This window comes from Canis lupus, chromosome X, assembly GCF_011100685.1.
Source record: "Canis lupus familiaris isolate Mischka breed German Shepherd chromosome X, alternate assembly UU_Cfam_GSD_1.0, whole genome shotgun sequence".
In the NCBI taxonomy this organism is placed as follows: domain Eukaryota; kingdom Metazoa; phylum Chordata; class Mammalia; order Carnivora; family Canidae; genus Canis; species Canis lupus.
Window position 1 is genome coordinate 109,235,607 of NC_049260.1, and position 17,049 is coordinate 109,252,655.

At 38.3% G+C, this 17,049-nt stretch overlaps 1 protein-coding gene across 1 annotated transcript; it reads right to left on the reverse strand.

The window, feature by feature from the left end:
• Positions 1 to 4,343: 4,343 nt before the first annotated feature.
• ATP5ME (ATP synthase membrane subunit e) lies at positions 4,344 to 4,559 on the reverse strand. Its single transcript, XM_038586620.1, has one exon. It carries the CDS (start codon positions 4,557 to 4,559, stop codon positions 4,344 to 4,346), a length of 216 nt encoding a protein of 71 aa, XP_038442548.1.
• Between the last annotated feature and the right edge of the window lie 12,490 nt (positions 4,560 to 17,049).

The following is a 17,049-nucleotide window of genomic DNA, read 5'->3' on the forward strand; positions in this document are numbered from 1 at the left end:
ACCATGGTTCTAGCCACAACTCTGCCACTGACTAACCTAGAGATGTTGGGTAAAGCTCTTTCTCCCCGTGGGGCTCATTTTCCACAAATAAAGAAACTACCTTGCAGAGCCCTTTTAGGAGTCAATGGGCAGAGGCTGTGAAGCAAGGATCAGAAGAAGGACTCTGAAGCTTCCTACCTCTGTTACAAAAAGGAATCACTTTCCTTTGTTTTAGATAGTAGTGAGGTTCCAAGAAATCTTTCATGTTAACAAGCATTTATATGGCTCTAAAAGTTCAAAAATCATTTGGATAGATGATATCTTCAGTCCTTTCTGCCTCCGAGTCCTGTGGATCTGAGTTTTGAAAATCCAGCTGTTGATTGCCCAGCACTCGAGGCTAAGAAAGCAAGCTAAGATTCTAGAATATTTGCTTTCACTTCCAACTGCATTTTTTCACTCTTCTGCTTCTGAAGACCCATTTTAAATACATGTGGCTTGCCACTGCTTATTTCATAAACATATATCCTAAATCATTATTGTTTTCTCTCTTGAGAGGCAAAAAACACACCCCTTTGTATTGAAGAATAATCACATGGTTTGGGGGAAGCTGTATGTTTTTAAATTAGTGATCGAAAAAAAAACAACCATTGCTGAAATTGTTTGGGGAGAGGATAAAACCTTTCCAAACAGCCCTGGGGATGAGAGAACTGAACTCTGATGCATGGATTAGCGAACGGAGTGCCGAATACAGGGTCTCTTTGAACATTCATTCCTATTTTGGCACAGGTATCCCTGTGAGATACTCTTCATATTTTACGGTGGAACAAGCCAGAAAAGAAAGAGATTTTTTGATATTACCACCAGCAGCCAAACTTTATCAGACAGGTATGGGCTTGGAGTGTGTGTTTGCTCAAAAACCTCCAAGGTTTTCTATCCATTCCAGACCCAGAGTGCTCAGAGTCTGTGTTCAGTAGCCAGGTTACCATTGCCACAAGTCCCAAAATGCTCCTTTCTCGGCTAGAAGTGGTTAGCAGTTCTGGTCCTTCTCCATTAAGCCTGAGTGCAAGATTATTTTCAGACAACCTTTTTGAAAACCTGGGTTTTAATGCTTCTTTTCCCTATCCTAAAAAGATGCTACACACAGAGATCTTTCCTATTCCTGTGAATATCAAGTGGATTTTGCTGCCCCAGAAACAGATTAGCTTTTCTTAAAAAAACTTCAGTAGAAGGATTTCAATGGAATGCCCCAAGCCATCAACTATAGTTTTTAATGCCTTTGTTATTTAATCTATTTTAAAAAAACATTTAATCTTCCTTATTATAAATGGCACTATAACATCAACATTATATAAAATCTTGAGAAAAGAGGAAAATTTTACTTATCCATTCCCTTTCACAGATCCACTTTACATTTCATGCATTGTCTCTCAATTGATATACACATCTTTATAGTTATTTTAACCAGAAAATTGGTGTTTTTTTAATTCTCCTACATTCACTCAGCATCATACAATACTATATATTGTATAATGCTTTCCTTTATCTTCCTTTTTCTTTTTACTGTTTTACTGATGTATTATGAAAATATAATAAATTGCACATATTTACAATGTGTGAATTACTGCTATGTTGGTACTTGTTTTCTAAACAATTTATGACTTTATTCTTTCATTAATTCATTCTTTTTCCTTAGAAATTTTCTAATATATCGTTTTAAAATTACATTCTTGTTTCTCTTAATGTATTTTTGAAGATTGTTTTTAGCAATTGCACTGAGATTGCAATTAACATCTTTTTAAAATTTTTATTTACTTAAGTGATCTCTACACTCAATATGGGCTCGAAGAGGTCAAGAGCCAGATGTTCTACCAATTGAGCCAGCGACGCACTGCTACAATTAACATCTTAAACAATCTAATTAGGGATGCCTGGGTGGCTCAGTAGTTTAGCGCCTGCCTTCAGTCCAGGGTGTGATCCTGGAGTCCTGGGATTGAGTCCCACATCAGGCTCCCTGCATGGAGCCTGCTTCTCCCTCTGCCTATGTCTCTGCCTCTCTCTCTCTCTCTGTGTGTCTCTCATGAATAAATAAAGTCTTTTAAAAAACCAATCTAATTGTATTTAATAGCAACTTCACTTAAAGAGTACACAAAAGTTTTTCTCCAAAATAGGTCTATCCTCCCCTTTATATTATTCTCGTCATTCACATTTCATCTTTATACAATATATGCCCATCAACATACATTTGATTTACTGATTTATGTAGTCTTCTAAATCAACTAGGATAAAAATTATTAAAATAAAAATACACATTTACTATTTTTATAATTATGTAGAATCTTTCTCTAGTTCTCTTTTTTTGTGTGGATTCAAATTATTTAGTGAAGGACAGTTTTGCAAGATATAGAATTCCTGGTTGATGATCATTTCTTTCAGCACTTTGAATGTATCCTCTCACATATTTCTGGCCTCCATGGTTTCTGATGAGAAGTATTGTTTATTTATTTTCTTTTTAATTTTTTTAAAATTTATTTATGATAGTCACACACACACACACACAGTGAGAGAGAGAGAGAGAGAGAGAGAGAGAGAGAGGCAGAGACACAGGCAGAGGGAGAAGCAGGCTCCATGCACTGGGAGCTCGACGTGGGATTCGATCCCGGGTCTCCAGGATCGCGCCCTGGGCCAAAGGCAGGCGCCAAACCGCTGCGCCACCCAGGGATCCCCAGAAGTATTGTTTAATTTTGTTACAGATCACTTATGTGATTGGGTCACTTGTCTCTGCTTTCAAGATTCTTCATCTTTCAAAAAGTTGACTATATCTTTTAAAATTTGTATTTGGAGTTCATTGAATTTGTAAATGTGTAGACGAATGTTTTCCATCAAATTTAGGAAGTTCTCAGCCATTATTTCTTCAAATACACTTTTGCCCTGTTTTCACTCCTCTTGTGGGACCTCCCTTATGTATATGTTCACATACTTGATGGTTTCACACATATAACTCATGCCCTGCTGACTTTTTTTCCTTTTGCAAGCCAGAAAGTGAACCCTCACCAAAAACCAACCCTGTCAGACCTTCATCTGGGAATTCTAGCCTCCAGTTCTGTGATAAATAAATTTCTGTTGTTTAAGCCACCTAGTCCATGGTAATTTGTTATGGCAGCCTGAGCTGCCTCCTTAGCCTTTGATATTTTCTTCACAGACATGCACTGATCAATATGTTGCTAAATACTTGAGAGGGGACCTCTGCAGATCTTTAGGATTTTCTCTATATATAGCTCTTTCTTCTCTGGAATTCTGGAAAATTTTCCAGTCAGCTTGGGTTACTATAGAGATCATCCTGTTTGTTTTCCATATCTTTCACTGTCCTTCATTGTCTGATGTTTCCATTATTTTTGAATATCATTTAAAAATATATTTGCCTGCTTTTTTGTTTTGTTTTGGTTGTTTCATGAAAGCATGTAAATCTGGTTCTTGTTACTCCATCTTGGCTGGAAGAAATCTTATTTTATCTGAAGTTTTTTTTTTTTAAGATGTATTTATTTACCTTAGAGGGGGAGAGAGAGAGGTAGGGGCAGAAAGAGGAGAGAAAGCATCTCAAGCAGACTTCCTGTTGAGCACAAAGCCCAATGCCATCTCAATCCCTTGACCCTGAGATCATTACCTGAGCCGAAATTAAGAGTCAGATGTTAAACTGACTGAGCCACCCAGGTGCACCTCTCTGAAGTTTTGATTAACATTTGAATTTCACATCTACTTGATCTTCTTTTTTTTATAAATTTTTATTTATTTATGATAGTCACACACAGAGAGAGAGAGAGAGGCAGAGACACAGGCAGAGGGAGAAGCAGGCTCCATGCACTGGGAGCTCGACGTGGGATTCGATCCCGGGTCTCCAGGATCGTGCCCTGGGCCAAAGGCAGGCGCCAAACCGCTGCGCCACCCAGGGATCCCCCACTTGATCTTCTTATTGCTAAATAATAGAAAGCAAATTACCCCACATTTGTGAGGCAACTTTTCTAGATTCAGATTTTTCTATTCCTTTCAGGTCTTCTACAGCTTAATTATTAACTCTCACACAGTATGCTAAGATTTTCCATGTATCTCTGTGTCTTTTCATATATCTCTAATCCTCTGGAATTACCTTTACCTTCCTATCTTTATCAGAAAACTTATTTCTCAGGGCACCATCCAAATGAGGATAGAGGCTTCCATCAGTTACACCTACAGGAAAAATCCATGTTGTTATTATTGTTACCACTATTACTGTCAATAAGAATAGCAATAGCTGCCATTTATTAAGCATTTTTTTCATTACATAACACAGAAAGCTTTATTCATCCACACCATTCCAGAGAAAGACTGTCTCACTTTAGTAAGCTGTCATCCTGGGCTTCTGACAATTCTCTCTCAATCCATTTCTGCTCATCCTGCTTCTTTTTCTCCTCAGCTGCTCTCCTCCTTTCATCTTTTGCCTGAGGTCTCAGGTAACTGTAGCGCTTGACTCCATAGGCCACACTGAGGAATAGGACAGGGTCATGGTTGAGCTTGATGAGTGGAGAGACTTGCACCAGCAGCACCATCTTGTCTGTAACCTCTATTAAGCATTTATTATATGTCAACCTCTAATCCTGACTACAACCCTCTGAAGTAAATCCTGACATTGTCCTTTTTGAAAATGTATGGTAGAATTTAAGACTAAGAGAAGACATGTAACTTGCCCAAGGTCAGACAGCTAAAAATAGCTGAGCTCTGGTTCAAACCCAGATCAGAGTCTTAACTGTATATGCTTATGATTGATTTTCTCTCTTAATATAGAGGCATATTTCTGTGCCTCTTTTTACCACTAGCCTGTGTGCTCCTTCAATGCAAGTACTGTATCTTATTATTTCTGCATTTTCAACACCTGAGCACCATACCTAGCACATGGTAGGCAGTCATAATATGATGTTATACACTCATACTAATAATAATATTGGCTGACTAAATAGATGAGTGAAGGGGATCCCTGGGTGGCTCAGCGGTTTAGTGCCTGCCTTTGGCCCAGGGCATGATCCTGGGGCCCTGGGATTGAATCCCACATTGGGGTCCCTGCATGGAGCCTGCTTCTCCCTCTGCCTGTGTCTTTGCCTCTGTGTGTGTGTGTGTGTGTGTGTGTGTGTGTGTCTGCCATGAATAAAGAAAATATTTTTTAAAAAGTAAATAGATGAATGAATGTGTGCACCAGACAGAGATGTGGCTTGGAGCAGATGTAGGTCCTGGGCTGTGGAAGATTATAGAACACCAGCCTATGTGGCAGAACACTGAAAAAGTCCAGTCAGATACTTCATCCAAGATCCATACATTCTGAAATTCAATCCAGATCATACGCCTTGCTCTAGTAGTAGTCTTGCATTCAGAATTTTACCTCAGCTCTTCAGAGGTGGAAGAAAACATCTAGTCCTTTAACCATTTGAGGAAGATGAATTTCATATGTCAAATCTGTTACAGGGCTTATGTGATTTAAGAAAAATGTGACCTCAAACATAATGCTCATCCTCTTGGTTTAGAATTTCAAGCCAATTAAATTTGAGGTGCCTTAACATATTCCATGGGGGCCAGAAATTCTGAAAAGCATTCTGTTTCTTATGGCCTAAATATTGAGAGTATTATCATTCTAACTTTAAATTTTGGAATGAATTTAATATCTGTGAAAGCATAGGACTAAGAGGCCTGGAGGCAGCACAAATGTATTGACATTTATAAGGAGAAGGGTATATTTGACCTTTGCTCCTGAGTAGAGAGTATGTGCTCTTACCTTTCTGAATATGTCAAGCATGGTGAGACTTGAGCCATGTGATTGATGCTAGCTAGAAATACCTTAGGTGCTTCGAATGTTGCTTTTAGCGACCTGTGTCTGTGTCTTTGCACTCAAAGATTTAAGAAATTAAGTGTGGTCTGGATCAGTGAAGACAGGAGAGGATTTGGACAAACTGCAGTGTGAATTTGGCAGCACAATATGTCCGCACATATTTGGATTCTACCAGACTTTCTGGATGTGAACTCTGGAAATCACGATATGCTTCACAGAGTCATAGCATGTCATAACTGGAAAGGACTATCCAAACTTATCATGGCTGGATGGAGAAACTGAGGACCAGAAAGGGAAAAGGATTTATCCAAGGTCTTAGAGATAATGCATACTATGTCTAGAACTCTGGTCTCTGACACCTCAATCTGTTGTTTTTTCCACTACCCTAAGTTATCTCCTAGGAGAAAGAGCAAGTCAAAGAAAATGTATCTCCTCTCTAAGTGAGAGGCACCACCACTTACTGCATTCTTCTTTCATTGAATGTTCTTGGCTAAATACCATCTGAAATGATCCCATAATCTGCTTATCTGCTTTTGCCCTAGAGCCTGTCTGTGCCACCAGAGAAAATCTTGAGGCAAATTCATAGCCCCTAATCTCAGGTGGGTCCTTGATACTTCTTGGCCATCATTTTTCTTGTCATTTCTTTCAGTGATTCTCCCAAAATCTTCCTAGTCTCTGTAAGTCCCTTACTCAGCCACTAGCAGATAATGTTCATCAGGAGTTATAGTCGTGAGACATGACTTTACCCACTGTTCTTCCACCTATATTACATTTCACCTATACCCAATCTTTCTTCTTCTTTCTATTTTCAGTGGAAGATGTATTTTTTTTCTCCCATTCAAGTCCATTCAATTATCCTGTTTCTTGGTTCTACTGTGAATTAGCTCCTCTTCTGGGACCAGTTAGCTACTCTTTATTCTATGTCTTCATGTTCCCTCTTTCTAATTTCCCCGCAGTCTATCTTTCTATCCCCTATCTGTCTACCACTCATCTATCTTATTGTCTACACACATATGCACCTATATTCAAATAATTCTGTTTGAAAAACAAACAAAAATTCTCATGAGCTTACATTTCCTTGTAATAGTCACCTGTTTCCCCTTTCCTTTTAAAGCCATGCTTCTTGGAAGAATATTCTATACTTGCTTTCTACACTTCATTTGTCATGGAAATTGCATTGCAATGTAATTCATCTTCTGTTCTCACTACCACCAAGTCTTTTTACCAAGGTGGCCAGTGATCTTCAAGTTGAAAAATACAACAGATAACTATTTCTAACTCTTTGGATCTCTGCTATATTTGAAATTGATTTTCCATTCCCTCTTTCTTTTTAAATACTTTATTTCCTGGGCTTCCATGATACAAGGTCTTTTTTTCCCCTCTGTCTCTCTGTCCACTCTTTTTCAATATTCTTCACTAGTTTCTTTTCTTCTTCCTTAAACATTGGTGAGATTCAAGTGTCCCTCTTTGGCCCACTGTTTTTCTCTTTTTAAATGCTTTTTTTTAAATCATATCATCATATCCCATGGTTTCAACTACAACTTGGCTGGCAATGACATCTGAAATAAGATATTCCACTCAGACCCCTTTCCTGAGCTCCAGATCAAGTTTATAACTTCCTGTTGTATATCTCCAGTATCTTAGTCCAACTGTGACCCTAGCTGAACTCATAATTCACTACTCATTTCAGTAAATTGTATCACCTATCTAGGCACCTAATAATGTGACATGACAATAATTCTACACTCCTTTCTCTTCTTTATTGCTCCTCCCTTCTCTAGCCTTCATCAATCACTATAAACTCCTGATTTTACCTATTAAACATTTTTCAAGGCTTTTTATCTCTATCCAAACTATTCTCTGCCATACATTATCTTCCTTCTCTGCCAATATCTTTTGTATGGACTCCTGCAGCTGCCTCTGAATAGCTATTCTCACTTTTAGTGCTCAGGATAATCTTTCTAAAACAAATTGACCATTAGATCTCCATATTTAAAATTCTCAATGGATACTCAGCATCTACAGATTAAAGGTCAATTCTTACCATGACTTACAAGGTTCGTCATGACTTGGTTCCTATGTGATTCTTAAGCATTTTTTCCTACCATTTCTCACTTCTGTACAGTCTACTCTTATTAAACTATACATCATTCTCTGTAAATACTATGCTGACTTAGACCTACCATATTTTTCTTTTACCTTTATTCCTTTAGAAAATTACAATATACTTTCAGCAACAATTCCCTCTACGAGACTCCAGGCTAGGGGATCCCTGGGTGGCGCAGCGGTTTAGCGCCTGCCTTTGGCTCAGGGCGCGATCCTGGAGACCCGGGATCGAATTCCACGTCGGGCTCCCGATGCATGGAGCCTGCTTCTCTCTCTGCCTGTGTCTCTGCCTTTCTCTTTCTCTCTCTATCATAAATAAATAAACATTAAAAAAAAGAGACTCCAGGCTAGGCTATGTGCCCCCCTTCAGAATTCCCATTACATTTATGCACATTTTTAGCATAGTATATGCCATATTTTACTGAAATTTTCTGTTTATTTTTCTCCTCTATTGGATGATAAGTTCCATATTGGCTAGGCTTACATCTTCCTTTATATTTGCAGTTCTATGTTTGGCACATAATAAGTGCTCAGTAAATATTCGTAAATAATTTAATCATATTCATCACTCAGCAGACGTCTTAGATTCTCTGTTTTATTAATCCTTCCACATCTAATCATTAATCAACTTCTAGACAATCTCTCCAACCTATTTTTTCCTTTTCATCACTACTGCTACTACCTTACTTCTGGACTTGATATTTTCTTGCTTGTACTATTCCCCCCTCTTATTTATCATCCACACTGTAGCCAGACTAACTTTTCTTACTTGCAAATTTAACCATGTTATTCCTTTGCTTAATACTGTTTGAGTTTAAAAAAAATACTGTTTGAGTTTATCATTTCTTTTAGGGCGAGGAACAAACACTTTGGTCTGGCTTTCAATGATGCCCTTTTTATACTTCTCCAGCTTCATCTTTTGCCATCGCCTTACACACACATACACACACACACACACATTCCCTATTCATACCAACAAAATTTTAAGTTCCTTAATCATTGAATTTATTTCCATGCCAATGTAGTTTTCCCCATATAGCTGCTTTTGCTTAAAATGATTTCCCTCACCCTTTGTCCCCAAGAAAAATACCTACTCATTTGAGATATTTAAGACTGGCTAATTACTAACAATGTTTGGCATGGTGCAAATCTTCAACAACTTTTGTTCAGTGAATAAATGTATGAATAAATATAGGTGGTATTTCAGTCTAGGTATCATATAAAGACAAGGAGACAGAATAATTTGAAGGATAATAAATGAAGAGTTTGGGAAGTCTATGAGACTATAGGAAATAATTCCTCTGGTCTGAGAGAGTTTTGGAGAGGGTACAAAGGTAAAGAGATCATTCTGGAATCAGACAAATAATCTGTTTCAGCAGTCATACAATGTTGGTGGATTAAAAAGAATAACCTTTACATCCTAATGCCATCCTTCCCCTCCATACACACACATCCCATTTCTTTCTTCCTTGGAGGTAAGCACTCCTCAGATAGCTCAAGGAAAGGGACTTACTATGAATTAGTTTAATCAACTTGCTTTTCTAACATTAAGTAAGCAAGCCGCACTGAGGAAATGTGATTTTTAATATAGGAGTAGGACCAGTGCTATGTGTTGAATCTTGGCATGGGAACCAAGGCATGAATATAGGCATATAAAAGCACAGAGAGATTGAGTAAAGGGAGAGATGGCTGAGAAGGAGATAAAGGTGCATGAAAAATAAATCATAAGCAGAGTTATGAGCTTAAATCTAAGTTAGTTTGAGCAAACATATTTAACAGAGGAAATGAAAAGGCTTTAAAAACTCAAACTTTGTACAAAACAGAGCAGAAAAGAGGAAGAAAGAAAAAGCCAGAAAAGAGATCTCCAAAATAGCCATTTGGTCAGGACAGAAACAGTTTAATGTTGACACAAGCCTGTTGTCTGGTGTATTCATTTTTCTATTGCTGCTTTAACAAATTATCACAAACTTAGTGGTTCTTAAAACATTGCAAATCATTATTTACACTTAAACGTTGAGATGTCAAAAGTCCAAAATGGGTCTCACTGGGTTAAAAGTGAGGTGTTGGCAGGCCTGCATTCCTTCGGGAAGTGCCAAGAAAGAATCCATTTTCTTGCCTTTACAGGCATTTTCTTGCCTTTTGAGCTCCTAGCAGCTATCTATATTCCTTGATTCATGGCTCTCTTCTTCCATTTTCAGCAATATTGGGCCAAGTCATTCTCATGCTGTCATCTTCCTGGTTGCCTCTCTTCTGCCACCCTTTTCCATATATAAGGACCCAAGAGGTTACGTTGGGCCCATATGGATAATCAATCTCAAGGTTAATTAATTAAGCAAACTTAATTCCATCTTTGACCATAATTCCCCTTTGCTATGTAACCTAGCATACTCACAATTTCTGAGGATTGGGCAATGGACATCTTTGGGGAGGAGACTCATTATTCTATACCTGGCCTGCCCAGTGCAACATGAGGATATGAAGAAGAACTATGATCAGGGAGCAAAATGAGAGAAAGGCTGGGCAGAGGCTCCCAACATTCCTTGGATCTTGCCTTGGGGCATCTGTAAAACACTAGGTAGCTACAACTACTGGATGGAATATTGAAACCAGCAACCTATGTGCCGGCCCTGAGAGTGCAGGTGGATGGATAGTTGAGGTTCAGCTAGTCTTGCATTATATCCCTCTAGAGCCAGGGATCTGATAGATCCCCTGAGGCCCTCCCACATCCTGGCAGGGGTTTGTAATGCCATCACCATCCCCTGAGACCTCAAGGTTTTATTTGTCTTCTTTTTAAATGAAAAAAAAAGTGTTAGAAGAAAACATCTGACCAAATGATGTGTGGAATTGCTATGGCTGCTCGTGCTGACTGCAATCTCCAAGGGACAGTTGAGCTGAGCTCAAGAGGAAGACAGAACTTATGCAGAAAATCTTTTACCAGATTGATTTTGCATTGAGTATATTGAATATTCTGCCAGCCATAATTAAGTAAGGTCCATTGTGCTCATATTGGTAGTCATTTTCATATTCATTACAAATTTAAAAATATTTTCTAAATCAGCACAGCATAGAGAATGGCAGGTTGAGTGAGGACAGAAACATAGAATTGCCTGACCTATATGAAGTCTTAGGTCAAAGGGACACCCCACTTCTTAGGTTTACTTTTGGTTTCAGCATTTTGAAATGCATTGCCATATTAATTAGAGCCTGAAATGCTACATTAGTTTCCGAAGGAGCACGTTACAGGAACAAAGATGAAGGAAGATTGCCACTAACAAGTACAACCTTTTTATTTTCCTTTTAAAGTCAACAAAACAAAGGAAAAAGGACAAATCCTGACTCATTTGAATTAACTAGTAACACCAGAAACACTGGAACCTGTTTGGGTAACTCATATAACTTGCATACATCAGTCAGGGTTTGGTCAGAGAGGCAGAGCCACTATGAGTGATAAAAGGAAGGGATTTACTATAGGAATTTAGCGTTATGCTACTATAGGATCTTGGGGTTTTTTTAAGATTTTATTTATTTATGAGAGGCACAGAGACACAGGCAGAGGGAGAAGCAGGCTCCACGCAGGGAGCCTGAGGTGGGACTCAATCCCTGGTCTCCAGGATCACGCCCTGGGCTGAAGGCGGTGCTAAACCACTGAGCCACCTGGGCTGCCCCTACTATAGAATCTTGTTAAGCAGTCTGCTGCTTCTGCATCTGATGTTAGGTATGAAGTCATCAGGGCTGGCAACCAGGGAGAAAATGTGGGCATGAAGTAGAGAGAACAGGGACAAACTGGAACTCATGAGGATAAACTGGAATATATGAGAATGAAGGAAAACCATCAAGGACAAACTCCAAGCTACAAGAGCAAATAACCTTGCGAAGACAAACTGGAATCCTGGAAGAAGACAATTTGGAAACTGTATTTGCTCTCATCATCACGAACTTCAGTGATGCAGATGACCTCCATGATCTTCATCACATGAACTTATTATCACACTTCATTGTCCATAAAACGAGTCTCTTGGTCAGAAGCAATGCTATGTGGAAAATCATGAATGGGAAGACACCAAGAGTGGTTTTGGCAGTAGGAATGGTAAATCCATAAACAGAGTAAGTGTCTATTCCAGTGAGAATAGGCCTTTTCCATTAATGCAAGTAGTCCAATGCAACTGTCATACCACCTAGAAGCTGGCTGATACCTCTGGGGAATGGTGCCATATTAGGGGTTCACTGCTGATCTCTGCTCTGACAGTTTGGATGACACTCAGCAGTGTCTGTAGCTGATAAATCTTGGTAGAAGTCCACGCTGCTTAGCCAATGCATAATCTCCAGCCTTGTCAGTAGCTACTTTGTTCATGAATACACTGGGCAATGACAGAAGTAGCTGGGAAAATAGGCTGGCTATCTGACTTCTACAGAACAGTTAAACTTATCCATCTGATTATTAAGATACTCCTGTGCTGAGGTCACTCTTTGATTGAAATTCACATGGAACACAAATATCTTCATATGCTGCCCATTCAGAAAGGACAATCCATATATTTCTTCTCCAGATCTCCTTGTCACCATTTTTTCTAATTGTACTTTTTTCCGAGTCCCTGAACATCCAGCTAAACCATTAGCTAAGCTCATGAATCAATGTAGATTTGTGCTTCTAGCCATCTCTTCTTTTAGGCACAACGAACAACCAGGTGCACTGATCAAAGTTTTGCCTAATGGAAGAATTCTCTTCACAACTTTTTTCTAGGGGCATCCAGAGTGAGGCTGGAGTGGTACACCTCGAAAATTTTGGGTGGTGCCTACATACTGTAAACTGAGCTTGAGTTTGTTCCTTTTCAGATAATGTCATAGGTAACTCCCCAGGAGATGAGTGTGGTCTGGGAGAGAGAAGATAATGTAGCAGTAATAAGGGTGATGGGTGTCTGGGCCACTTGCTCGTGCAACTTACTTGTACCTCCAGGACTTGCTTGAGTCTGAACTAATATATACCATCTACCAGATGATAGACTACTGCTCTGCAGGACCAACTTTTTGTCTCAGTGGATCAAGCAACACCTAATTTATGAGGAGCAACTTAGATTTCATGGTAACTTGGAAGTCTCCACAGAGGCACAATAGTAAGTTGTTTGTCAAAAGGAGAATGCCTACAGAGGATGGCATTTTTTACTCCCAAGTCATAAAGGCATATGCTGTGCTTCACCGACAGGTGCCAGACAGAAACTCTATGCAGCTTCTCTATTTGCTGTTGACACTTCAAGCACCATTAGATTTGTTGGGTAATACAGCCTGAGTGGTTGAGTTCTTTTGCATAGGAATTTGAACCAGATGTAGAGCCTTCTCTTGTTCTGAGCCCACAAAAACCTGGCAGCTTTTGGGTTACTCATTAGATGGATTGGACCCAAATGAAGGCTCAAATGAAGGCCCAAATGCCTTGAAAATCCAAAAAGGCCCAGCGCACCTGGGCTTCTGTCACCAAAGAATATGTCGATTTGTTCCAGCAATGAAACCATGTCTGGAAGAGCAGGTGTAATTATGGTTATGACATGATTAAGTTTATGATAATACATTGTCATTCATTCTCCATGCTTTCTGCCTTCTGCACAAGCTAACAGTTGATTTGGTCGGGATGTGGTAGGTAGAGGCAGTTTTAATGGATTCTACTTGTTATTTCTTACCCCGATGGTCCTCATTCTGTAGATTATGAAACCAAGGGACTCAGCCAGTTGCTGAGTAAGTCTATTCGAACTATGCATTTGGAAATGGAGAAATAACCACAGGGTGGGATTGAGGACTTGCTGGTTCACTATGAGATAGACCTGGTAACACTGCACTGATTACTTGACTTACAAAAAAACCCTACTCTGAGTAGTAGATCACAGTGGTTTTTTGGGTCTTTAATAGGTAGTGTCATTCATAGCCAGTATCTAGTAATCCCCCAAATTTCTGATTATTCCCCTTTCCTCAATACATATTCACCCTGATAAATAGACACATATCTCTTTTCCCACCCTCTCCAGTACACTTAGAAGCAACCAACCAACCCATTATACTCCCTTTTTCCCACTAAAATGCTCAGTGACAGCAAATGTTTGGTTGCCCCCAAATCTTGTCCTTTATTATAGATGTCTTACAGGTTATGATTTAAGTTACTATTTGCTACTACCTAGCATGGGCTGAGAGTACTCCTGTTAACCAATGGAAACAAAGTAATTAGTGCCTTTTGATCTCATCAGTTCAGAAAATCAATTGTAAATCACCTTAAAAATGAGAATCTATTCTTGAGGCTCTTGGTACCCTGAAACTACTTCTGGTCCCAAACACTGTATCAGTTAGCATGTATTTGGTCAGAGAGGCAGACTAGTATGGAAGATATAGAATAAAAGGATTTATCATAGCGATTTTACTTTTTGCTACTGAGGGATCCATGTAAGCAAGCAGTCAATACAAAGGCATTGTTTATTAGTCTTGTGATGGTATGGAGTCCTCTGAACCAGCAGTCAAGAAGGGAAATGGATATGAAGGAGGGAATAGAATAGATAAACTGGAGCCTATAAGGACAAACCTCATCCAAACTTGATAATGCAGACCTGCAGGATGAATCGCAGGAACTGCAGTACTTGTTGCTGTCCCACCCAGCAAGATAAGCCAGATCAGTGGCAATATGTCTAAACTGCAAAATACCTGGTTCTATACCAAATTTCAGAGCATAAGAATGGTTACTAATTTACTTCTGCTTTCTCAATCTCATGTAAATTTCTCTTGTGGAAAAGTTTAACCCAGAACCACACAAGAAGTGCAACTCAGAAAAAAAATTTCCAGCCTTCTTAGCTAAGTCCACACAGAACTAAGCCACCATATTATACAGGAATCCAACAAACACTTATCAGGCTCTTCCTACTATCAGGCTTTATGCTAAGTGCTTAAGATACAAAGCTATGAGACACAGGCCCTGATGTTAAGAAAGTTCACAGTCTAAAAGCAGAGGGAGGCAGTTATGTCAACTGCTGATTATAATGTGCCATGTGCTATAACATGTGCTATAACAAATACAATCACCTAGAATTTTTAGAAGATGCCCAATAGATATTTGTTGAGGTAATGTGTATGATAGAAGTACCTACTGGTGCTACTGAAATGCAAAGTTGGGGGTGCCTAAGGCATTCTGAAAGTATAAAAAGAAGGCATAATGGAGGAAGTAATTTCTGAACCAACTCTTGAAGACTGAGTTGAAGTTAACCAGGTGAAGAAAAGGAGGAAAGAATTCTAGAGAGAGGAAAGGTATGGGATTGGAATAGCATAACACCTTTGGGGAAATAATAGAGCATTGGGAGGACAGGAGAAGTGGAGATGCAGGCAGATCAAATAATGAAGACTTCAATGCCATGTTAGGAGTTTTTTTTGTTGTTGTTGCTACTGTTGCTTTTTTTCAAGATTTTATTTTTAAGTAATCTCTACACCCAAAATGGGGCTCAAATTTACAACCCCAAGACCAAGAGTTGTATGATTCACCGAGCCAGCCAGGCACCCCACATATTAGGAGCTTTGACTCTCAGTCTTAGCACTGATTATGTGGTATTTCTAATTTATTCTACATCAAGAATGTCTTGGCTAGTCTTGGCTCTTTGAGTTCCATATAAATATAAGAATTAGCTTGTCAAATTTCATTTAAAAAACCACTGAGGGGAATCTTCGTTCATGTTTTCATAAGTTTGTCAGCTCTTTGTTTTCTGTTAAAAAGATGAGTAGTTATTTAGCAGACCAAATGTTAAGACTATTCATAATGTGGTAGAAAAAGAAATGGGTACGTTCTTATGTAGAAAACATTAAGTTGACATTCAATAAAACTTCTACCACACTTGGTACACAGTAAAACAAAAAATAAGAAAACAAAACCAAAAAACTCCAAACGTTGGATTTTCATCTGTATTGTGTTGAATCTATAGATCAATTTGTAAAAGTTTCTATGCTCTCCATATCAAATCCTCCAATGTTATATTCAACTGTTTATTTAGGGATTTAAAATTTTTCTCTCAATAGCGTTTTGTAATTTTTTGGTCTTGCCCATCTGTTAATTTTTTTCCCTTACTATTTGATGTTTTCCTTTTTAAAAGTTTTTATTTTAGTTCCAGTTAGTTAACATACAGTGTTATATTAGTTTCAGGTGTACAATATAGTGATTCATCACTTCCATACAAGTATTTGCTGCTGCTATTGTAAATGTACATTTTAAAAACATTATTTTCTGACTATTTGCTACTGGTTTGTAGAAATACATTTTTTTACATTGACCAATTACCTTGAAAATTTACTTATTAATTCTTATTGTTGATTCTTCTGTACTTTAAGTTTATATCAGGTAATTTGCAAATATTTTCATTTTTATTTTTTCTTTTCCAATCTTTATATCTTTTATTATTTTTTCACTTGTTTTTTCCATTGGTTTCTGTCTCTAGTGTAAGATTTAATAGAAGTACTGGTATAAAGCATCCTTATAGTGTTCCTGATCTCAGGGTGAGGAGTGGTGGGAACCTTAAATATTTTGCCATTACCTATGATGGTTGCTGTGAGGTTTTTTTGTTTTTTGTTTTTGTTTGTTTGTTTGTTTGTTTTTTTCTGTGAGCTTTTATTGGGCAAATATTCCTTATCAGATTAAGGATGTTCCTTTCTCTACATAACTTTTTTTTCTTCTCTACATAATTTGTTGAGAAAGTTTTCCCCTTAGTTTTGAATGGATATTGAATGCTTTTTCCAGTATCTATTAAGAAATCCTATGCTTTTTCTCTTCTTCTGTTAATTAGGTGAATTTCATTGATTTATCTTTAAATGTTAAACTACCCTTAAATTTCTGGAATAAACTCTATCTGGAAATGTTATATTCTCCTTTTTCCTATAACTGAGTTCAACTTGATTATTGTTGCAGGTTGAGTTCCCCAGGGTTAGCAAACTCTTAAGGTAGAGTTCAATAGGTGGAGTGTTTATTAAGGGGTACTTTTAGGATTAACATTGTGGAATGGAGGTGAAAGGACTAGGGATAGTCAGAGGGAGACGTCATGATGCGATGAAGTCCAAGAACCTCAACTGATGCTATGGAAAGGTCTGGAGGTAGAATGGCCATTCAGTAT